The following is a 21668-nucleotide window of genomic DNA, read 5'->3' on the forward strand; positions in this document are numbered from 1 at the left end:
CCGAGAGGAGGCCGCGCGCGGGGGCACCCGCACGGCCCGGCGCGCCCCGGGGGCTGCATCCTCCACCTCCGCCGGGCCCCGCGCGCCCGGAGCCGCCCGCAACCCTCGGGGAGCCCCGCGCGGCTGCCGATCGCCCGGATCCCGGAGCAACTCGGCGCAGGCGCTCCACGGGGAGGGGTGCCAGCCCCTCGCCCCGGCCCCGGGGAACGGCAGACAAAAGAACTTTTGCAAACTTTCCTCTCCAGTGCCTGAAATCTGGGCCCCAGCCCTTCAGAACTTGCGTCGGACCGAGATGGATGGAACGCTGGCGGGCTTGGAGGGGAGCACGGAGGAAGGGAGCTGTGGGGGAGAGTGCGATGCGGGGGTAAATAAAGGGACCCCCAAGTTTCCAGGTCGTCCCCGCGTCCCGAGGAGCGCGGAGCCCCCTTCCCTCGGGGGCCTCTCTGCGGGGCTTTGCGTCTTGGCCACCCCAGCCCCGCGGTGCTGCCCGGGCCACGCCGCCCGACTCCCTCCGAGAGCAAAGAAGTTGGGCGCGACTCCAGGGACCGCTGCGGTGCCCTCAACCTCGGTGCCGCCGCCTGAGTGGGGACCCCCGGGTAACTCCGGCGCGCCGAGGGGGAAAGGCAAGGGGCGAGCTGCGGTGGGGCGAGCGCGTTCGCTCCCGCGGATCCCCGGGGGAGGTGGGGAGGGGGCGGTGGGGGTGAGGGGTGGGTTATCGGGGGGTCTCCCCGGGGCGCTCCGCGCGTGTGTCCCCGACTCACCGCCTGGGCCGACACGCAGGCCACCCAGCCCAGGGTCAGCAGGATCCACGCGCGCCGCATATTCCCGGGCACCGGCCGCTCCGGGCCGCCGCTGGCACAGAACCGCGAGAGACGCCGACGCCGACACGGCGAGCGCGCCCGGGGGGCTCGGGGGGCTCGGGGGGTCGCGGGGGGCCGTGCGCCCCGGGCCCGCGGAGCCCGCTCACTTGTTGGTGCCGCGCTCGCGCCGGCCACTCGCGCTGCGCCAGCCCCGCCGCCGTGCGGACTCCGGGGGGCAGCAGCAGCGGGGGCCGAGGGGGCGCGCGGAGCGGTGGGCGCGCGGCGGCGGCTCGCGACTCTCTGGACAGCGGCGCGGTCCGCGGGGCTCCCGCCGCCCCGGCCCCGCCCCCGCGCGCGCCCGCCCGCCCCCGCCGCGCGCGCCCGCCGCCCGCGCCCCCGCCGCCGCGCGCGCCCGTCGGCGTCCGGGGGCGAGCGGGCGGCGCGGCTCCCGGGACGGATTCCTACAGGATGACGCCCCGATTGGCAGCCGCGCCCGCCACTGCGCGCCCCGCGCTCGGCCCCGGCCGCCCGCGCAGCCGCTTCGCAGCCGGAGCGGCGCCCCGGGACCCCGCGCCCCTCTCCCCGGGACCCCGCGATCCGGGACCAAGCGCCCCGAGATCCCGCTCCCCTCTCCCCGAGATCCCGCGCTCCCGGACCCCACGCCCCGTTCCTCCTCGCCCCGGGACCCCGCTGCTCTCGCCCTGAGATCCTGCGCTCTGGGACCCCGCGCCCCAGGACCCGCTACCCTGCTCCCCAAGACCTCGAACCTCTGGATCCCGTGTCCCCGGATCCCGCACCTTGGGACCCCGCGCCCCCGGATCCCTCACCCCGAGACTCCGCACCCCGGGACACCCTGCCCTGCGCCCTGGGGCCCCGCGTCCCCGGATCCGGTTCTCCTGCGCCCCGGGGCTCCGCTCCCCCGCGTCCCTAGACCCGCTCCTCCGCGCCCCCGAACCCTGGTCCCCTGCGCCCCGAGCTCCGTGCTCTTGGCCCGGCCTCTCCGCCTCCTCTGCCTCCTCCGGTCGGCTCTTATGGGTTCTAAGCGCCCCCACTGCCCGGGCGCAAGACACCTCGAACGCAGTAGCTCCCGTGCCCTGGGAAGAACCAGCAGGGAGAGCTACACACACACGCGCGCACACACACACTATAGACAAACCACCCCACACACCCCACGCAGACACATCTGTCCTCTGCTCACCACATACACACATCCCACACCACACACACACACACACACACACACACACACACACAATCCTACCACACATCACATACACACCCCACTCAGACACCCACACACACATCCCACACACTCCACTCACACACCGCATGCACACCTATAGGCAAACACACACCAGTCACACGCACCCCAAATGCACAGCACACATTTATACACACACCCTACACCACATACACATATACACCGCTCACACCTAGCACATGTCCACATATCACACGCACCATAGGCGGCCCCAAACCTTACATAGATCACTCACACACCACATGCACATATAGTCACATACATACCAGCACATCACACATACACACAGTTACACAACCCCGCACCATACACACACCACTCATACATACCACATGCATACTGCATACATATCAGTCACATACACACCCATCCCACATCCCACACCACACCTATACACTCATACACACACTATATACACCTGCACATATTCATCACACACACCATTTAAATGTGCACATCATGTGCACACCCCCCCACAAACACACTATGGACATACACAGCACACACACAGTCACATACACATACTGCAGACATACACACAACCCACAAATACATACATGTCGCAGAAATAGAGTTTACAGATGCCTTCCCCATAAAAGACTGACAGTTCCTGAGTGTTTTCAAAGGGAATACAAAACATTCCATTAATGTGTGCTAAGAGTTTTTTCCACACCTCCCCCCAAAAAAAATCAAGTGGAGGAAGACCCCCTACACCCAGTGCAAAACCAGAGAAATAATATAGCTGGATGGGCACATGTCTGGCAGAGGGCCAACACCACTTCTATTCCGGCACCTCATAAAGTTCCCATAGTCCCACCAGGAATGATTTCCTGAGCACAGAGCCAGGAGTAATTCCTGAGCACTGTTGGATGTGACCTCACAGAAAACACACTCATACACACACACACACACACACACACACACACATACACACACAGAAAAAAAGTATCTTTGGGAAAACATAAAAATATATATGTTTTTTATAAATAAAAATATATTTAAATATATTCGTATATAAATATATATAATTTATAAATATAAAAGACCTTGTTGCTATTGAGGAAATTATATTTTGTTATCATACCTGTGAAAATATTGGCTAACCCAAGATCACAAAATGTATTCCTACATTTTCTTCTCCAAGTAGTTAGTGTTAGTTCTTAAGTTTAGCTGTATCATTAACTTTAATTTGTGCATGTGGTGAGGGAGGATTTGTTCTTTTTCATATTGTGTAAATCCTGCTTTCCAGCACCACTTGTTACAAATGTCCTTTTTAGATCTCCTGTTTAATTGTATTGGCATTCTTGTCAAAAATTCATTAACGTACGGGTTTACTTCTGGACTCTTATTTTTACCCCAGTGATCTATGTTCGTCCTTCACATGTAGCAAAGTTTTGATAACTGTGTTGAAAAAGCTTCAAAATTGGGAAATGTGAATCTTCCAATTTTCTTCCTTTAACATTGTTTTAGCCATTCTGAATGTCTTACATTTTTATATAAATTTCAAAATAATCTTGGCAAGTATATATAGAATTCTGAATTTGAGAGACAGAAACATACCCCAAAATTAGAGTGAATAAGCACCAGACAACCTCAAATAATAGAGCTCTGCTGTCCCGATGAGCGTGGCAGGGCCCACCGGTGCCATCCCGTTTAAGCTGAGCTGACAGTACCACCCCATCCTGACGGCCAGCCCATTCTCCCTGGAACCAGCAGCTGCTCTGACCCACGGGGAGTTCGCAAGATGCCACTTTGCTGTTCCCGGGTGTTTTTCACTGTCGTGTCCTGGCATGTTCCCCAGGCACAGGCTCAAAATCCATTTATGGGTTTAACCCTGACTAAACTCACTTCAGCGATGAGAGAAGCTGAGAATCAACAGGAAGGTGGCCAGGCAGCCACTGTCACCCATGCTAAGAACCACGAGGGAGTTGAGGCCATGTAAAAAGCAGCCAGCAACCTCACAACTCCATTTTTAGCCGCCAAGTTTCCATTGCTTTGTCCATTCACCTCTGTCAACCCTTGGCCAGGAACCTTGGCCCATACGCATTTCATCATTGGCTTCGATGCTAATGCAACCAAAATTGTCACAGTTTGGGCCACATGACACAAGCAGCAGAGTAAAGGAATAGATTAATAAACAAAGTCTCCCCCCAAGTAAGACAGGCGGCAAAGGAACTTGTCTTGGCTTCCTGAATATCAGCACTTGTGTTATCCTAAAAATGCTGGCAAAACCCATTGTGCATTCATTCAACAAGTGTGTCCTGGCCACAAGCCAGGGGACCCAGGTGAGCCCAGAAATCTTCTAGAAAGGCGTTAGCATTAATGCCCTTTTAAATAAAGAATTATCTTCAAATCACCATTCTGTAACTAAGGTTCGGATCAAATTTCATCTGAAAATCAGATATAAAAATGGAAAGAAACCAACAAGCGTAGAATTACATTTTTCTTGGGCATCAAATACATTTTCCTAATAGGTAAACATGGATATATGAACTTAGAAAGGTATTACATGGTGATCTCAAGGTTATTCGCATTGCATTGTATGCATCCTACTATTCAGGAAATTGTCATCTAGGCTGATTTTAGTTAAAATCATAACATTCTTGTTACTAACTCAAGAATTATGTAGGCTCCTGATATACTTTTATTCATTTTCCAGTCTTCTCCCTTCCTACCTGCCTTTCTTTTTCTTTCTCCCTCCCCCACCCCCCACCCCCGCCTGTTTTGAGATCCAAATCAACCTTATTCCCTTGGGACCTGTGAGATACATTTGGGACCCTCAGGGAAAATACATCAATTATTTTCTTAGTTAGCTCTCTATTAGTGATCCCAAAGAAAGTAATGGAAATGAAGCAGAGTTTTGACTCTCTTATGTGCCTTGACTTGGATAGAATGAAATCTTTGCTGTTTGTTGCTTAATGAGTTACCAGTGGAGAACAATCTTAATAGAGCCACTACTAAAAATAATTCAGTACTATTACAGTCATCACTTGCAGGTTGTTGCTGGAAATTGCCTCACTGGGTATCTTCTAAGGGATCTAGAAGACAAAGTGTGTGGAAGACAAAGTGTCCAGCTATGCAACTGTTACTCAAATTCTCTGGTGAAATGAGTGGAGGGAGATCCCACCGCTGCCCTCACCTGCTGATAGGGGGCGCTGTGCAGAAGAGCTCAGGCATATAGGCACAGACCGACTACAACTGGCATCCCGCCCACCTTTTACTCTGCTAAGAACTTGAGTGTTGATCTGTGATCAGCGCACTTGATTTTCTGGTAAGCCTCAGTTTTCTCAGCTATAGGTTGGAGATAAGAGGGTTAATAGGTACCGTCTATGAGCTGATGCGTTTAATGACTACACATGCTGAACGTCCAAATAAATGCCAGTTGTCTCAATAAATTCCAGCTGTTACAAATGCCAGTTGCTGTTAATTTTTCCTCTTCCTGAAATAACCTAGCTGTTATCCCACGTCTCTGCTCTCCCAATTCCTGCTCACCCCGGTCAGTTTAGAAGCTGCCCTCATTAGCAAGAGGTTGTCACACACCTCCCCAACCTTCCCTGATCCCTTGGAAAAATGGATCTTTACAATAATTTTAGCTATTAGTGATAATCTAGGATATAGTATTTGAGTTAGATTAAAAAAATAAATAGTATCGCAGGAATCTCTATAGAGGTTAAAAGTATAAGCAAAAAAATAGAATAGTGTTAGGGAAAGTTTAGCACCTCGCAGTAATGCTTTCAAAAAGACCCAAAGAAGCTTGTGGTTTGTTTTGTGTCTGAAGGTGAGGGAGGGGACATGCCCGGCTGTGCTCAGGGCTTACTCCTGGCTCTGTACTGCGCTCAGGGACCATTCCTGGCAGCTCGAAAACCATATGGGGTGCAGAGGGTCCACGTGTGCTCATCTGGGTGCAATTCAGATGTGCTATCTCTCCAAACCAAAACACCTGGTTTATTTGGCGGGGGGTGGGGGGTGTGGTGGCACACGCAGCAGCGCTCAGGACTTACTCTTGCCTCTGGCTCAGGGATCACTCCTGACTCAGCTCTGTGACCCATCTGTGGTGCCAGGAATCGAACCTAGGTCAGCAGCAGAGAAGACAAGTGTCTTACCCACCGTATTATCTCTTCAGCACCCACATATGTTTAAATAAGTATAAAGCCCCAAGTTATAAGAATTTCAGAATAGAACTAAAGAGACCTGGATTGAGGCTACTGATGTGACTTGGTGAGAGAAATAAGGAAATAATAAGAGAAGTGATAAAGTAGAACTAAAGGAAATGCTTCTGGAAAGAAGAAAAGCATCTCTCGGGAAGCAGGAAGGACTCAGGAATATCTATATTCCTCTGCTTCTCGTAGCTATTGGTAATTCCGACCACAAAGGAAAGGAAGTTCTCCGCGTCTTTCCCCCTGGTGTTGCAATGTGCCTGCATGGACCCACACACACACCACAGGGCCCCCCACAATGTCCCAAAGTGACCCATGTGAATAGCCAGTGTGAATGGCCCCCTTTTCCCTCCCTAACCTTTACGGACACACTCTCTCCCTCATGACACACACATGAGTTTTTGTTTGTTTGTTTTGTTCTTGTTGGTTTGACGGAATGGGATCCCATTACACACTGTTTCTTCATCTTGTAGAAATTCCAACTCACTTGACAGAACTTCCATTCTTTTCCTGTTTCTTGTTTATAAATGGTTACATAATTCCCCTCCGTGTGAGCCTCCCCTCTCCCTATCCAGGCAGCCGCCCTGATGCCTACAGCCTTCCAGAAAGTCCCTTGCACATATCTCCTTAATGAATGGTGATTGTCTTGCTGTGGTCTAGATCTCCAGGGTGTCCGCAGGGGGGAATGCTGGCTTGCAGGGTATAAATATTTTCAATGTTATGAGATGTTATTTCACGGTCTGACAACAAAAAGTTCTCACACTTCCCCCAGTGATATTGGAGAGAATCCCAGTCCGTTCTCCACGTCCCAGCTGCCAACTGGTATCAGCTTTCTCCTGGGCCAGTTTGACAAGCCTAAGGTGTCAGCTCATCGGCAGTGCTCAGTGACATTTTTCCCGACTCCTCGGGCCTCCCAGTGTCTTTTCAGGTGTTAGTGTTTGAGACTGGGCTTCTGGGAATCGCCTCTTCCTATCTCTTCCCTCATTTTCCTCTTGGCAACACACCCACTGCTTGTGAGAGATCTGCAATGATTGTCGGGAATCTATCCAGATTGAGCTCAGTGATTAATCCGTCCCACACGTATTCGAACAGATCCTGCAATCTGCTTCCAGTTCTCACCTCTCTCTGAAGACCCCTCTCACTCCCCATTCCATGTTATTTTATTGGTTATTTTACCCTCACCGAAGACCTTCTGATATTTCCAAAGACAAACTCTATTCCCCCCCCCGACACTGGTTTGTTTTTCTTCATGTTTTTCTTGGTTATTTGGATTTATTTTTTTATTCCTTTAAGTACTAAGAATATATTAGACAACTTAACCAGACTGTTTTAGAATTCTATTTGAAACTGAGCTACATTTTTGTAATGTGTTGGGGACACAACTTTTTTTTTTTATAGAAATCATTTCTGAAGTCACTTCAGGCCAGAAAATGTTATATTTGGCTTTTTTCAGATCTTTAAATATATTTTAATAATATTTTAGGCTTTTCCTGTTGATCTTGACCTTTAAAAAAAAATCCTTCTGTAGGGGTCAGGCAATAGTACAGTGGGCAGGGAACTTGCCTTGCATGCAGTCGACCTGGGTTCAATTCCCAGCACCCTATATGGGTCCTTGAGCTCTGCCAGGAGTGATACCTGAGCACAGAGCCAGGAGAAAGCCCTGAGCACACTGTATGTAGTCCAAAATTTTAAGAAATCCATTTATATCTACCCCTATTATTTTCACATATATACCTTACCTCTATTATAAACAGAATCTTCCCCCATTTTAATGTAGGAACTTGCTGCCTAAGAAAAACTTTATCTTTTCCTATTTATTCTGTGTACTATCATCTTAAAAATTAATCTTGTATATTTTGCTAGGGCCTCTGGATTTCTAGTACAAACTAGAAGATAGAGTAGTTTAAACTAGAATCCCAATGATCACCATGCCAATAGAAGTATTAATTTTAGTTCAGAAATCAAGGTGGCACACAGTGGATGGTCCTTGGGGCTGATGCTGTGGTTGATTTAGGGGCGGTCTGTAGCAGAGCCCAAACCTCAGCATTAATACGTAAATTTCTATTTGAGGTGCGTGTTGAGTTTTATCAAAGTCCTTCCCAGATGAACGGATGTTTCTCAGGGCTTCATCCCTCCCTTTGTGGCTGTAAGAGACGATGATGATGTTTTCTGAGATGATATTTTCAGATCAGATTTCTTTTCTTTTTCATTTTAAAAAATGTGCAGGGGGATCCCAGGCAGTGTACTAGGGGAAGGGGCCCTGGCTGGTGGTTTGCAGCCAGCGTGTTGGTCAGAGGACCATGTGTTGCTGTACCCAGCAGGGCTCGGGGCCCACCAGGCCACACCTGGCTGCGTTGCAGGAGCTTCCCAGAGCCAGGGACCGAACCCGGGTCACCACAAGCTTTTTGTCCCTGGATAGAGAGTGAATTCCTGATATAACCCACCTCTCTCTTTCCTTTTAATTGCAGGGAACTCACAGCCAACTGTCCTCATGGCTGACTCCTGGCTTTACGCTCAGGAATTACTCCTGGCGGTGCTCTGGGGAAGCACATGGGATGCCAGGGATTGAACCCAAGTCTGCTCCGTGCAAGGCAAGCGCCCTCCCCGCTGTACTATCACTGCTGCCAGACCTCCACACCGCTTATCAGGGAAATCACACTTGAATTTCTCACTCATTCATTCATTTGCAGGGGCTTCTGGGTTCAAGTGTGTTAATCTACTTATTTATTTATTTTGACTTGCATTTCCATCTGTCTCCTCCAGCAGTTTGATTTCCTTGGGTGTGGGATCTAATTGCTTTTCGTTTCTCTGGCTGCTGGGCACTCTCTAAGCAGGGCTTCTATTTCTTTGTTAGTCAGTTTGGACTCCATTCTAGCTGATGGAGAGAATCTTTTTTTTTTTTTTTTTTTGCTTTTTGGGTCACACCCAGCGATGCTCAGGGGTTACTCCTGGCTTTGCACTCAGGAATTACTCCTGGCGGTGCTTGGGGGACCATATGGGATGCCGGGGATCGAACCCGGGTCGGCCGCGTGCAAGGCAAACGCCCTACCCGCTGTGCTATCGCTCCGGCCCCAAGAGAGAATCTTAAGATAAGGACCCAGAAGTGAGAAGGGCAAAGGGGAGCTCCTTGTGGCCCGGCACCCACAGATAAGTTTTCCTCCGTTCTCTTGCCTCCCTGCCAGATCATGCAACAGTGCTTCTGTGTTCCCTGGTCTTCGGCCTCCAGGGAAGGGGGCTTTCCCTGCCTGACCTTGGGGGATGGAATCAGAGAGACTTAGGCTACTCCGTGTACCTACACATGCCAGCAACATCTCAGACCCCACAGGTGCTCAGAAGCTAAACTATCTCATTTCTTTTATATTCTCAAAATATTTTTCACGATTGAAGTTATGGCAGAGTGGCCAGAGGGCTGTGGGTTCAGATCAAGATTTGGAGTTAGTGAGTGCAAAGGTGGGAAGAGCAGGAATTCTTTGCAAGGTGAGCGCTTCAAGAATAACACCCCGCAGAGCCAGGAACAGCTGCATGCGGCCGACTGCAAGTTTAAGCTCTAGGCGTTTTCCTCCTTTGAACAAACTGAACAAACCTGTGGATTTTAGAGCCCGATTTCCCAGCCCAGAATTACTGAGGCTTTGATTTTAACTATATTTAACTACATATATAAACCATAGAACCAACCAAACTGAAAGAATGAGTTGCAAACTCCAATAACCAAACTTAAAGATGAACCTGTGAAGGAGGCAAGCTAAGGGGTGGGAGAGTAAACAGGGACATTGGTGGAGGGAAGGGGACACTGCTGATGGATAAATATTAAAAATTATATGCCTGGGGCTGGAGCAATAGCACAGCGGGTAGGGCGTTTGCCTTGCACGTGGCCAACCTGGGTTCAATTCCCAGCATCCCATATGGTCCCCTGAGCACTGGAGGAGTAATTCCTGAGTGCAGAGCCAGGAGTAACCCCTGTGCATTGCCAGGTGTGACCCAAAAAGTAAAAAGAATTATATGCCTGAACACTAACTATAGTATCACTGTGTCACTGTTATCCCATTGATCATCGATTTGCTTGAGCGGAAGCCAGTAATGTCTCTATTCATCCTAGCCCTGCGATTATAGCAGCCTCTTCTTACAGAAATGCATCTAGACTGTGAGAGCTGTGCTACAACCCTGTGCCACCTGGGGATGGATTTTCCCTCTCTGCCCTGTTTTTCTGCATGGAAAATGGCAGCGGCGGCAGCATCCATGTGGTGAGAGCCACCTCCTAAGACCCCCAACCCAGAGGTAGGACTTTTTAGTGACGTAGCCTGTAGGTACGTAGTGGTCCTGGGAAGGGGGGCATTACCAGCACACCTTCTGCCCAGATAAGATCCGGAGCTGCGGTGCAAGAAACGGACCCTCTGCTCCTAAAGACTATGATCCGAGAGGTCTTCTAACCCACTTTGGCACCCAGAGCGGCTTCTTACAGAAATGCACCTAGACTGTGAACTGAGCTAAAATATCAGAAATCTAAAACTGTGTGGCCGCTATTGCCAAAACAGTGGCCGCGCGAGCTCATAGAGTCTTCACTCTCAGCAAAGATAAGAAATTATTAAATGATGCCTTTTCAGCAGGCCTGATTGTTGGGGGGGAAATTCCAAACAATAATAGTGAGTTCTCTATTGAAATATTGAATGTATTCAAAGTATAGAGAGAATAAAGTGAAGATCATTAGTTACTTAGGTGGGGGGGCGGAGGGGGGGGTATATTGGGGTTCTTGGTGGTGGAACATGTGCACTGGTGAAGGGATGGGGGTTTAATCAGTATATGACTGAGACTTAAACCTGAAAACTTTGTATTTTTTTTTCACAGTGATTCAATAAAATAAAAACTTTTTTAAAAAAGATTATAGCAGCCTCTCTTTACTTGTTTTTCCCAGTGGTGCCGCATTAGAGGCTCTTTCAGGGTCAGGGGAATGAAACCCATCATTGTTACTGCATATCGAATATGCCATGCAGAGCTTGCCAGGCTCTGCTGTGCAGGCAGGATGCTCTCGGTACCTTGCCAGGTTCTCTGAGAAAGAGAACTAGGCTATAAGAGATCGTGTGGCTGGGACTGGGCTTCCTGCTCAGATCGGGACTGGGCCTCCTCCTCCCAGATCCCCCATTTTCCAGTACTAGGCAATCACACCCACAAACTGCCCCTGGCGCCATGTAATCCCATCAACAGCCAAGATCCAGAGCCTCACGCATGAAGGAACCAAAAGAGTAACCCAGGTGTGTTGGACCCGGGGCTGAGATCTCCAAGCCTGCTCAGATCGGGACTGGGCCTCCTCCTCCCAGATCCCCCATTTTCCAGCAGCTTGGTAGCCACACCCACAAACTACCCCCAGCACTGTGTAATCCCATCCAGGCCAATATCCAGAGATTAACTATGAGTATCCTTGTGAATCACAGGATCTAAAGTAAATTAATTTTAGGGTACCAGAGCAATAGTACAGAGAGTAGGGTGTTAGCCTTGCACTCAGCCAGCCTGAGTTTGATCCCCAGCATCCCATATGGTCCTCTGAGCCCATCAGGAGTGATCCCTGAGTGCAGAACCAGGAGTAAGCCCTGAGCACCACCATGCATGGCCCCCAAACCAAAAAGCATATATATACAATAATTGATTTTTAAAATTAGGGAAATCTTTCGTAACACATTCTTCTGTCAGGCACAGGAAACTATAGTTATCTGTTAGTGCTTTAGAGATGAGAAAAACTCATAAACGTCACACTGAGTTTACCGTTTTTAATGTGTTTATAAAGGTGCTTTTGCTTCCACATTGCAGGCGTGATTATTTGATGACCATGTGCAAATATCTTGTCTGGCTATTAAAGAACACAGTTTACATCTCTTCTACCTGTCATCACTGAGGTGCATCCCAAGCTATGACGTTTGCTTTCTTCCTGAACACAGTAGCAGGAGTTGCTGGGAAATGAGGCTTTAAGTGAAGTAACATTTACCGGAAATGGACCTTGTTCAATATAGGGATGGGACTACTTTATTCTCCACATTATAGTAAAATGACTTTATCTGAGGACCTGCTGGATATCCATAGTGGAGGTATGGCTGGCGCTTGATGGTGTGAAGCTGAATGAACGTGGAAGAAGTTCCAAGGACATTTGAAGGTCGTAGTGAGAAGCAATCCCAAATACCCACAGCATCCAATGAGGAGAGAATAAAATAGAAGAGTTTGCAGGAGATACAAGGGTAGGAAGAAAATGACTGGAATTATATTGGGGAAAGCTCAAACTTGCTTCTCAAATTTGCAATGAAATAGTGTAGCTTAGGAAAATCGTTTTAGGACAGATGAGACAAAATTAATTTGTGGATATGTGGAGCTTTTCCTGTTTTTTTCTGTAAATTTTTTACCATAAAAAATTGGGGGGGTGTTTGGGGCACATCTGGCAATGCTCAGGGGTTACTCATGGCTCTACACTCAGGAATGACTCCTGGCAGTGCTCAGGGGACCTTATGGGATATCAGGGATTGAACCCGGGTCAGCTAGAACCTGGGTTGGCCACATGCAAGGCAAATGCCCTCACCACTGTACCCACACTGGTCCCCTACCATTAAAAAAATTTTTTTAAGTTGCGATTGAGAGATAGTACAATGGTTAGGACACTTGCCTGGTATGTGGCTGACCTTGTTTGATCCCCAGCACCGCAAATGTACAGCCAGGAGTGATCCCTGAGCACTGCCAAGTGTAGTCCAAAGACAAACAAAAAATGTCAAAGATGGGTCCAGAGAGACAGTACAGGAGTACATGCTTTTCGTGCAGCTGCTCTGGCCGCGACCCTGGCTGGTCCCACAGCACCAGCACTCAACACCGGGGCACGACTAGGGGTTGCTCCCAAGCACACAGCCAAAACTTTGACTTGCATAAAAGCAAAAAGAATTACATATTGATCCTCAATTGTTGATGGAGGTTGGAACTCCGGATTCCTTCTCTCACTTGAGTGAAACGTGATACTCCAAGCATAGCTCTTTCATTTCCTCTTTGGGAGACCCGAATAGTGTTCTCATCCTGTTTGCGTAGGCCCAGGTCTCTGAGGCATATGTTAGTGCGGGAAGACAGTGGAGTAGAAAAGATGTTCCCGGAGCCAGAGGTTCTTCATCCTCTTCACAACCTCTTCAATGCTCTTGAGGCATACCACGCCTCCGTTCTCTTCCTCCTGCGCAGCTCAGGTGACGGAGTTCCAACCTCCACCAACCACTGAGGATCAGGGACGCTGCCTCATTTGCCAAGGCATTGAAAATCAGATGGGCCAGACACGTAATGCGATTTGGAGACAATCGCTGGACTAGAGCCGTTACCAACTGGATTCCACAGGACATCAAAAGAACGCCTACGAGATGGTCGGACTTCTTGGTCAAGACCCTGAATGAATGGTTTGATGCTCTTCATGTTCCTGGACCAAGCAGACGTCATTGGGCTACACTAGTACGCAACAGATGACAAGTGATATAAGTGATGTAATAATTACATTTCTAGGTATTCTGTACTTTTTCAGTTTTAGATTTTTGCTTAAATTTCTGCCACGTGAAATAGCATCCTCCTTTCCATTTTCATGTGTTTTCCATGTGAAAATTGGGACTTTCACTTTTGTCCCAATTATAAGTTCTCTTTTGAGACTCCAGAACTTTGTATTTGTATTTCTCATATAATACTTGTAAAAAATTGTATTTGTGGTAGGTAAATTTAAATATAGTTTTTATTCCTCCCCCCCCCAAAAAAAAGAATTACATATTGGAGAGCTCTTTCCCAAATGTGACTTAGAATAAATATATAAACAGATTAAAGAAGGATTTTCATAATGAACACATGATGATTGGCCCTTGGAGTTTTTCCACCATTTTATTTAAACACCGTGGCTTACAACATTGTTCATGATGATTTGTTCCGGGCATTCAATATTCCATCCCCAATCCCACCGCCACTGTCCCCTTCCCTCTCCCATGGTCCCCATTTCGCCAATCACCCTCAAGCCTGCCAGTAGCAGGCCCACAATAATTCATTTCATATTGCTTGTTACCACTAGATAATGGAATGATCAAAAAAAATTTTGGTCAAAGAAAATTTGTGAAAATTGTTGCATCTCACCATGGGGATATTAAGTCCTTGTCTGGGGGTTTCCTAAGCCGCTGTTGCTAGTTGGGCCTTCTGTGTTCATGCTTCTGTTGGTCAGCCTCGTTGGCTTCTATGTCACATCCCCATCCCATCTGGTGTGCTCCTATGGGGATGGGTTGCAGAGCCTGGGAACGTCACTCCAGAAGACCCAGAACACTGAACTGGGTAATGAGCTTATGTAGCGGCAGTGGTGGGACGGGGCTCGGCTGCCGGGCTTCTGGAAGTATGGGAGGTCGGGGGGCAGTCACCCACCCCAACTCCAAAGAGGCCCAGAGTTTTCACCCAAAAAAAACCTCAGTGTACCAAAAATTGGGGGCAGTTTGGCTTCTCTGTGGAGCTCAGTTGTGAGACGGGGGAATCCCCCATGGAGGGGAGGGGCAGCTGCTGGGGTATGAGTGTGGCTGCCGAGGCTTCAGGAGGGAGGGGGGCTTGACCAACCCCCCTCCCGAGATCCCCTTGCGGTCTTGGCCAGGGACAAGTGTATTTGAGAAATGTTTTCGGCCAGTTAATCTCTTTCAAGGTTTAATTATGAGTCTCTGGGGCAGGCCCAGGGATTTTTAAAGGCTTTTGGGGTTCTTGCAATTCAAGTTTTGAGACAACAATTCCAGACGTCGTCTGAGATGACGTTGGGCTTGAGAAGGGAAACTGTGGGGGTCAGGCAGGGAGAGGGGGACTTGGGTGTCCAGGAAAGGTTTTCACTCATGAAAGAAAAATTTTGCAACAGCTGGAGATGAGCATGAGAAATGAGATCTCCGGGTTGTGAAAGCAGAAATAATTCAGTTTTCTGGGAACACTTCAAGGCTTCAAAATTTTGGAGCTAGAGAGATAATGCAGAAAGAGGAGTGCCGGCCTTGCATGTGGCCGGCCCTGTTTCAATCCCTGAGCCCCATTTGGGCCCCTGCCAGAAGTCAGCCCTGAGCACATCTGGGTCTGTCTCTCCCCGCAAAAGAGTAAATTATTTTATTAACTAACAAAGAAAGAGTTCAAATGTCTGAAGTTGGGGCTCCATGGCAGAGTCCAGGCCTTGCCTGAGTGAGACTTTGGGTCTCACATTAAAAAAATATATATATATACACACACACACACACACACATATATATATATATATATATATATATATATATATATATATGGGGCCGGAGCAATAGCACAGCGGGTAGGGCGTTTGCCTTGCACGAGGCCGACCCGGGTTCGATCCCCAGCATCCCATATGGTCCCCCAAGCACTGCCAGGAGTATTTCCTGAGTGCAAAGCCAGGAGTAACCCCTAAGCATCGCTGGGTGTGACCCAAAAAGCAAAAAAATATATAATAATAAAATAAAATAATATATATATATACCACAATAGCAACTGAAAGGAACCCCTCCAGAGTCAAATAGCTTCCTAAATTTCCAAAATTAATAAGTCATGGCACGCTGACAAACACTCACCTACCTGCATCTCTGGGCAGCACCTGTTGGTTCACTCTTCGCTGGTTGGCACCGTTGCCACGCCCTGCCACGATGAGTTGGTGAACCTTTGAGGGGACCTGAGCCAGAACTGCGCAGGAGGAAGAGAGCAGAGTTGAACACCTTCAAGAGCGTCGAAGAAGTTGTTAAGAGGACAAAGAACCTCCAGCTCCGGGCACATCTTTTCGACTCCACCGTTCTCCCTGCACTAACATACGCCTCAGAGACCTGGGCCCTACGAAAACAGGACAAGAACGCTATTTGGGTCTCCCAAAGAGGAATCAAAAGAGCTGTGCTTGGAGTCTCACATTTCACTCAAGTGAGTGAAGGAATCCAGAGTTCCGAACTCCACTGATGATCGAGAATCGGGGACGCTGTCTCATTTGCCAAGGCGTCAAAAATCAGATAGGTTGGACATGTAATGCGATTTGGAGATGACCACTGGACTAGAGCCGTTACCGACTGGATTCCACAGGACATCAAAAGAACGCCTGTCTGCCCACCTACAAGATGGTCAGACTTCTTTGCCAAGACCCTGAATGAATGGTTTCCAATCAATCAATAAATAAATAAATAAGACATTTTCAGGCTCACCACTGAATCTTGAGGAAAATATTTAAGTTTGGACTAGGGTTGTTTTGCCAATTTCTCCAATTTTATTTTATTTATTTATTTTTATTTCTCCAATTTTAACACAAAAAAGAAACAATATGAAAATATAGAGTAGGAAGGTGGGTAAAACCCTCACTAAGTAGTGACAAATTTGTGGATTGAAACTTGAAAGATACTCTTTTTTTGGTGAAGCAAGGTAGTTTTATTTTAGTTATTTTTTGGTTTGGGTCCACACCTGGCCCAGGGGTTACTCCTAGCTCTCCACTCAGGAATGACTCTGGTGGTGCTCCAGGGACCCTATGGGATGCCGGGGATTGACCCTGGGTCGGCCATATGCAAGGCAAACGCCCTCCCCTCTGGACTATGGCTCCGGCCCCGAGGTAGTTTGTATTGAATGAACCTTGCTTACAAAGATCTAAGAGAAGACAAAGAGGAGAAATGTGTTTGAGAGAAACAGGCTTCTCCAGAGTAGAAATAAGTAAGCAAAGAAATAGAGTGAGGCAGTGAGATACCGTTCAAAGGAGATCACTGGCCTGAAGGACGGGCAGACTTGTAAGATGCTAAAAGTGTGCTAGAAGTATTTTAAAGCACATAAATCAATGGGAAATTATCAGTTTTTATTTATTTTCCTTGGTGGAGGTGTTCTCCAGGGACCATGTAAACATTATATATATATATATATGTATATATATACATATATACACACACATATATATAGCGCATTATATATATACTTTTTAAATACACACAGTCTAGTTCATCATAATACTAAGCTCTAAAACACCTTTGACCTGGCATAGCTCATTTAAAAGTTTTTTTTTATTTCCTTCTGTTCAATAACTTCATGAGAGTGCGTGAATCTGCTGTTCAATCCAAGACCACAACCATCCCTCTGGTTACTTCTCTGGACTATTTCCCAACTATTAACTGTTCGATACAAACTTACCCCACATGCTGCTTCCATTGGCTTATGGGACCACTCACACTCGCCTTCTCATCCAACACGGTGCTACTAACACCAGTGCACGCTGTTGTGAGTCATCACTGAGTGTCCAGATGCATGTGCAGGGACGGGGAACACATCTCTTCAGCCAGTGTAGACACCCCACTCGGCTTCTCACACACACACAAAAGCTCAGGTAGTGCAGAGTCCTGGAAACAGAATCAGCAGGTCGGGAGATTTGGGAATTTTCTGATTTTTACAAGACAGTGACAAACTATTTCCAACAGGGGTGTGGCATTCCAGCCTCCCTCAGTGGACGGAGCCACTGACCCGTGACCTTAGCATTGTTACATTTCATCACTTTGGCTGATCGGGTGGGTAGAGGACGGGATCTTGCCCGTCTTGATACTCGCTCCCCATCTCATCCTTAAGCCTGAGTGTCCTCTCAGAAGTACTTAGGCCAGGCCCCTTCCCTCGCATTGTGGCTCTATCTCTTGGCTCTCGCTGCTTTTCTACGCTAATGTGTATTTTCATTATTAACTTAAAGGAGGATGATAATGCCTCGTCTGTGTATTAGAATAGCACTTAGACTTCTCAGCCTTCCCTTTCTTCTTCCCCTCCCCCCTTTCTTCTTTTTATTTTTTTTCCATTTTTCTTGGATTTAGGGTCATACTGGTGGTGCTCAATGGCTTAAAAAGATGTTGGGGGCTGCTGAGATGTGACCCTGGGGGCCGCACGCACGTGTGGCTCCTCCGCAGCTGCACGAGCGTGAATCCAGACCCAGCTGAACCAAATTCAACATGGGCAGCTACTTGCAGAATGTCTCCAGCCTGAGAACCAAGCCGAGACCCCATGCCCGCCCAGGAGGAGAAAGGTATTTCTCTCTCTCGCCTGTCCCTTCCCGGGGATGAAGGGCATGGGGACTGCCATATTATGACGACCACAGATGGGGTTTACAAGCTTGCAATGATCCAATATCCGGAAGAAATCTCCCTGGACTTAGTTGTTAAAGTACAGAAATACAAAACCTCATTTCCCTTCACAACAGGTCTGACTCTAGTGGGGTACTCCTAACAATAATGGTGAGGATTGTGTTGAAATATTGAATGTAACCAAAGTAAATAGAAAGTAAAGTGAAATTTATCAGTTACAAGGCGGGGGTGGGCGGGATGGGAGGCGTACTGTGTTGTTTTTTTTTTTCCGGTGGTGGGATATGGGCACTGGTGAAGGGATGGTTGTTTCAGCATTGTATGACTAAGACTTAAGCCTGAAAGCATTGTAATTTTCCACATGGTGATTCAATAAAATAAAATTTTTTAAAAAATGTTGGGGATGACTCCTGACAATGCTCAGGGGTCATTCCCGGTGGGGCTCAGGGAACCATACGCAGTGCCGGGGATCAAACCCAGATTGGATATGCCTCCGCCCTGTGCCATCTCTCCGACCCCTCCTTCCCACTTCTGAAAGGTCTCTTGGGGTGAGCAGAAGCTCTGTCTCCATCTAGCTGACTCTCTCAAGCTTTCCTTTCATGCCCAGCCCATCTCCGCCCTGTCTTAAAAGGCCCCGTTTAGAACGCTGTGCTGTAATATAGGTTTTCAAAGTTTTGCACTTGCACTGAATCCCCATGGAATCGATTTCTGTGTTTGCTGCGAAGTAGCAGACCGATTGTGTTTGTTTCCCATCATAAATAATTCCGTCTCCGTCATCTTCAGATAGGAAGTGAGAGAGAGTCCCCGGGGAAAGTCTCTCCCGTGCATTTTGCTCGTTGGAGTCCAAGGGGAGATAGGCCTGTCGCCCGTGGGTGACACACACACTTTTGAAGTCCTGCCCGGAAGCAGCAGCCACATCCCCAAATTGCAGGAATGAGACTCATCAGAGGGACAGACTCCATCCCTCAGCCTCCAGAGAGGCTTCAGAAAAACTACTTGGGACAAATGAGTATCCAGCACATTTTGAGAATTCTCTGGGGATAGATGTCTCATTCTGGCTCCCAGAGAGTTTTTGTTAATTTCCCCTCTGCTTAATCATCTCCTGCCTGTTTCCTTTCTATTGATCTCCACTGGAAAAAAATCATTTATTGTCATCATATTCTGCACATGGTCCACGGATCTCTCCAAAGGGCCTAGGCCTAAGTGTACATTGCAGATGAAGTTTCGAACCTGAGTCTAAAAACGTTTCCCCAGCCTATCAAGCATGCACCCCTACTTTGGACCCCACCCAAATATGAAGGTGCAGGTGTCTGGGCCTTTGGCAGCACAGGGTGCTGGGGGTTCTCTCTTTGTCCCAGATGGAAAATATTTCATTTCATAAGTAGAACTCTATTTTTAGCCCTGTGAGCCTAGAGGACATGATGAAATGTGGAAATAATCATTGTTTTATTTGTTTTTATCTCTTTATTTTGGTTTTGCGGCCACACCCGGTAATGCTCAGGGGTTATTCCTGGCTCTGCATTCAGGAATTACTCCGGACAGTGCTCGGTGAGGGAATCAAACCCGACCTATCTGCTGTACTTTCCCTCTGGCCCCCGTAGTCGTTGTTTTCAATGCGAGCAGGCTCAGGGATGTGCGTGTGGCTGTGAGTTCAGTTCCCAGCACTGCTGCTCCTTATCACTGAGTGAAATCACAGTTCCCAAGACTTCTCCAGCATCACAGCCAGGTGTGTCCAGCTGTGAGGCCCCAGACATCACAGCCAGGAGTAATGTTTTGTCTTGGAATTCCGGGTCACTTCCGACAGTGAGGAGAGCTACTCCTGGTTCTATATTCAGGGGTCCCCCCTGGTGGCACTCAGGGGACCATGCCGTGCTGGCGATCAAACCTGGGTTGGCCACATGCAAGGCCTTACCCCCGCCCTCCCTCTCCAATAGTCAAACAATGTTTGAATAGTGGCCGCAAAGGCAGCAAAAGAATGAATTTAAGACAACTCTCAGGGAGGGGGTTGTTTTGGTCTGGTTTGGGGGCACAGCCAGCGGTCCTGGGGGCAAGGGCCACTCTTGACTCAGTGCCCGAGGATTGCTCTCAACAGTACCCCGGGGATCTTGGCGGTGCCAGGGATCAAACCCTGGGCCTGCTAAGTTCCCATCCTTTGAGCCATCCCCCGAGCCCTGAATTTTCAGACTTTTAAACTTCATAAGGTAACAGAGAAAGCAGGGGCAAGAACAGTTAAACTGACGGCGCCAACCAAGCCCTGGAAAGAGAATAAGAAGCTCTCCTTACCCTTTCAGTACAAGCTCACACCCTGCGTGGGCACTCTGACTAGTGACAGACGTGGGACGTGTCTCCTCAGCTGGGAAGTCCTTGGATAAAGCAAGCCCAGGCACCCCGCCGTCGGATGGGCCGGGAAAGGCACCTAGAGTCTCTTGACTCGTCCCTCCCCACCCTCTCTTCCCCGTGAAATCTCGCTTCTCAACTCTCTGCTCTGGTTCTCCATACTGCAGACCCTCTTTCATGGCCGGCTAAAAGATGTTATTTATGGTTTGTTGGTTAACTTCAGGGTTTGAGGAAGGATGCTTCTGCCTCTGCCTGTCTTTTGGGGGGGTCTCAAAGCTGCACAGCATCTGAGAAGGGCGAGAAAGGCTCATGTCTGTTCTAGATGGGGGCTAGCTTCGATGGCGGTGTTGCTTTTATGGGTGCAAACCGGATATCGGGGCGGGGGTGGACAGGGAGCAGATACACAAGCTTCTTGTTTGTCACTACGTTAGTGAAGTTTCTTCCAATGCCGGGTAGCTCCGGGCAATGCCAAGGACGCCGGGGCTGAAACCACCAAATGTCGAAACTGCCTGCAGCGCTCTGAAAGGCGTTCGCCGAGAAGGAGTGAATGAACTGGGACATTTCTGGTTTTGTTTTATGTTCAAAGACGTGTGCTCACAACTCCCTGCCCCCTTCCCTTGGAACCCAGACAAGCTGTCTTGGGCTCAGATCAAAGACGGCTGGTCTCTGCCTTGGCCTGTGCCTTCAGTGGCTGAGTTTGGAACGAATCACTCCATTTTTCGTCTGCTTTTATTAATATATGAAACGGAGACGACGGACACATTTTACAAGGCTTTGTTGGAAGTAAAAATAGTTCCTTCTGATGAAGGCCCGGGGCACCGCTGATCCGCACGGTGCCCCCTGGCCCTGGAAGCCATTTGTGCAGCATCTGGAATCGGCTCCTTCTCCCCATGGGGCTTTGAACTATAAACGGGGAAGCAAAGAATAACAGAAAAGAACGGCTAGTACGGCCCCAGAGCATATACTACTGTGTGCATTGTTTTTGGTTGTTATTGTTGTGAGTTGTGAAGTTCGTAGCGGGGGAAGAGGGGAAGTACAC

General features: G+C 48.6%; 1 protein-coding gene across 1 annotated transcript in view; it reads right to left on the minus strand.

Annotated features, from left to right (window-relative positions):
- The window catches only part of SDC2 (syndecan 2), a 92629-nt gene extending 91484 nt beyond the window's left edge, over positions 1–1145 (minus strand). The window contains exon 1 of the mRNA XM_055128648.1: positions 762–1145. Coding sequence (XP_054984623.1) covers positions 762–821 — 60 coding nt within the window. The 5' untranslated portion in view covers positions 822–1145. The remainder of the gene's footprint in view (positions 1–761) is intronic.
- Positions 1146–21668: the final 20523 nt, after the last annotated feature.

The sequence above is a fragment of the Sorex araneus genome, chromosome 2 (genome assembly GCF_027595985.1).
Source record: "Sorex araneus isolate mSorAra2 chromosome 2, mSorAra2.pri, whole genome shotgun sequence".
Taxonomy (NCBI): Eukaryota; Metazoa; Chordata; class Mammalia; order Eulipotyphla; family Soricidae; genus Sorex; species Sorex araneus.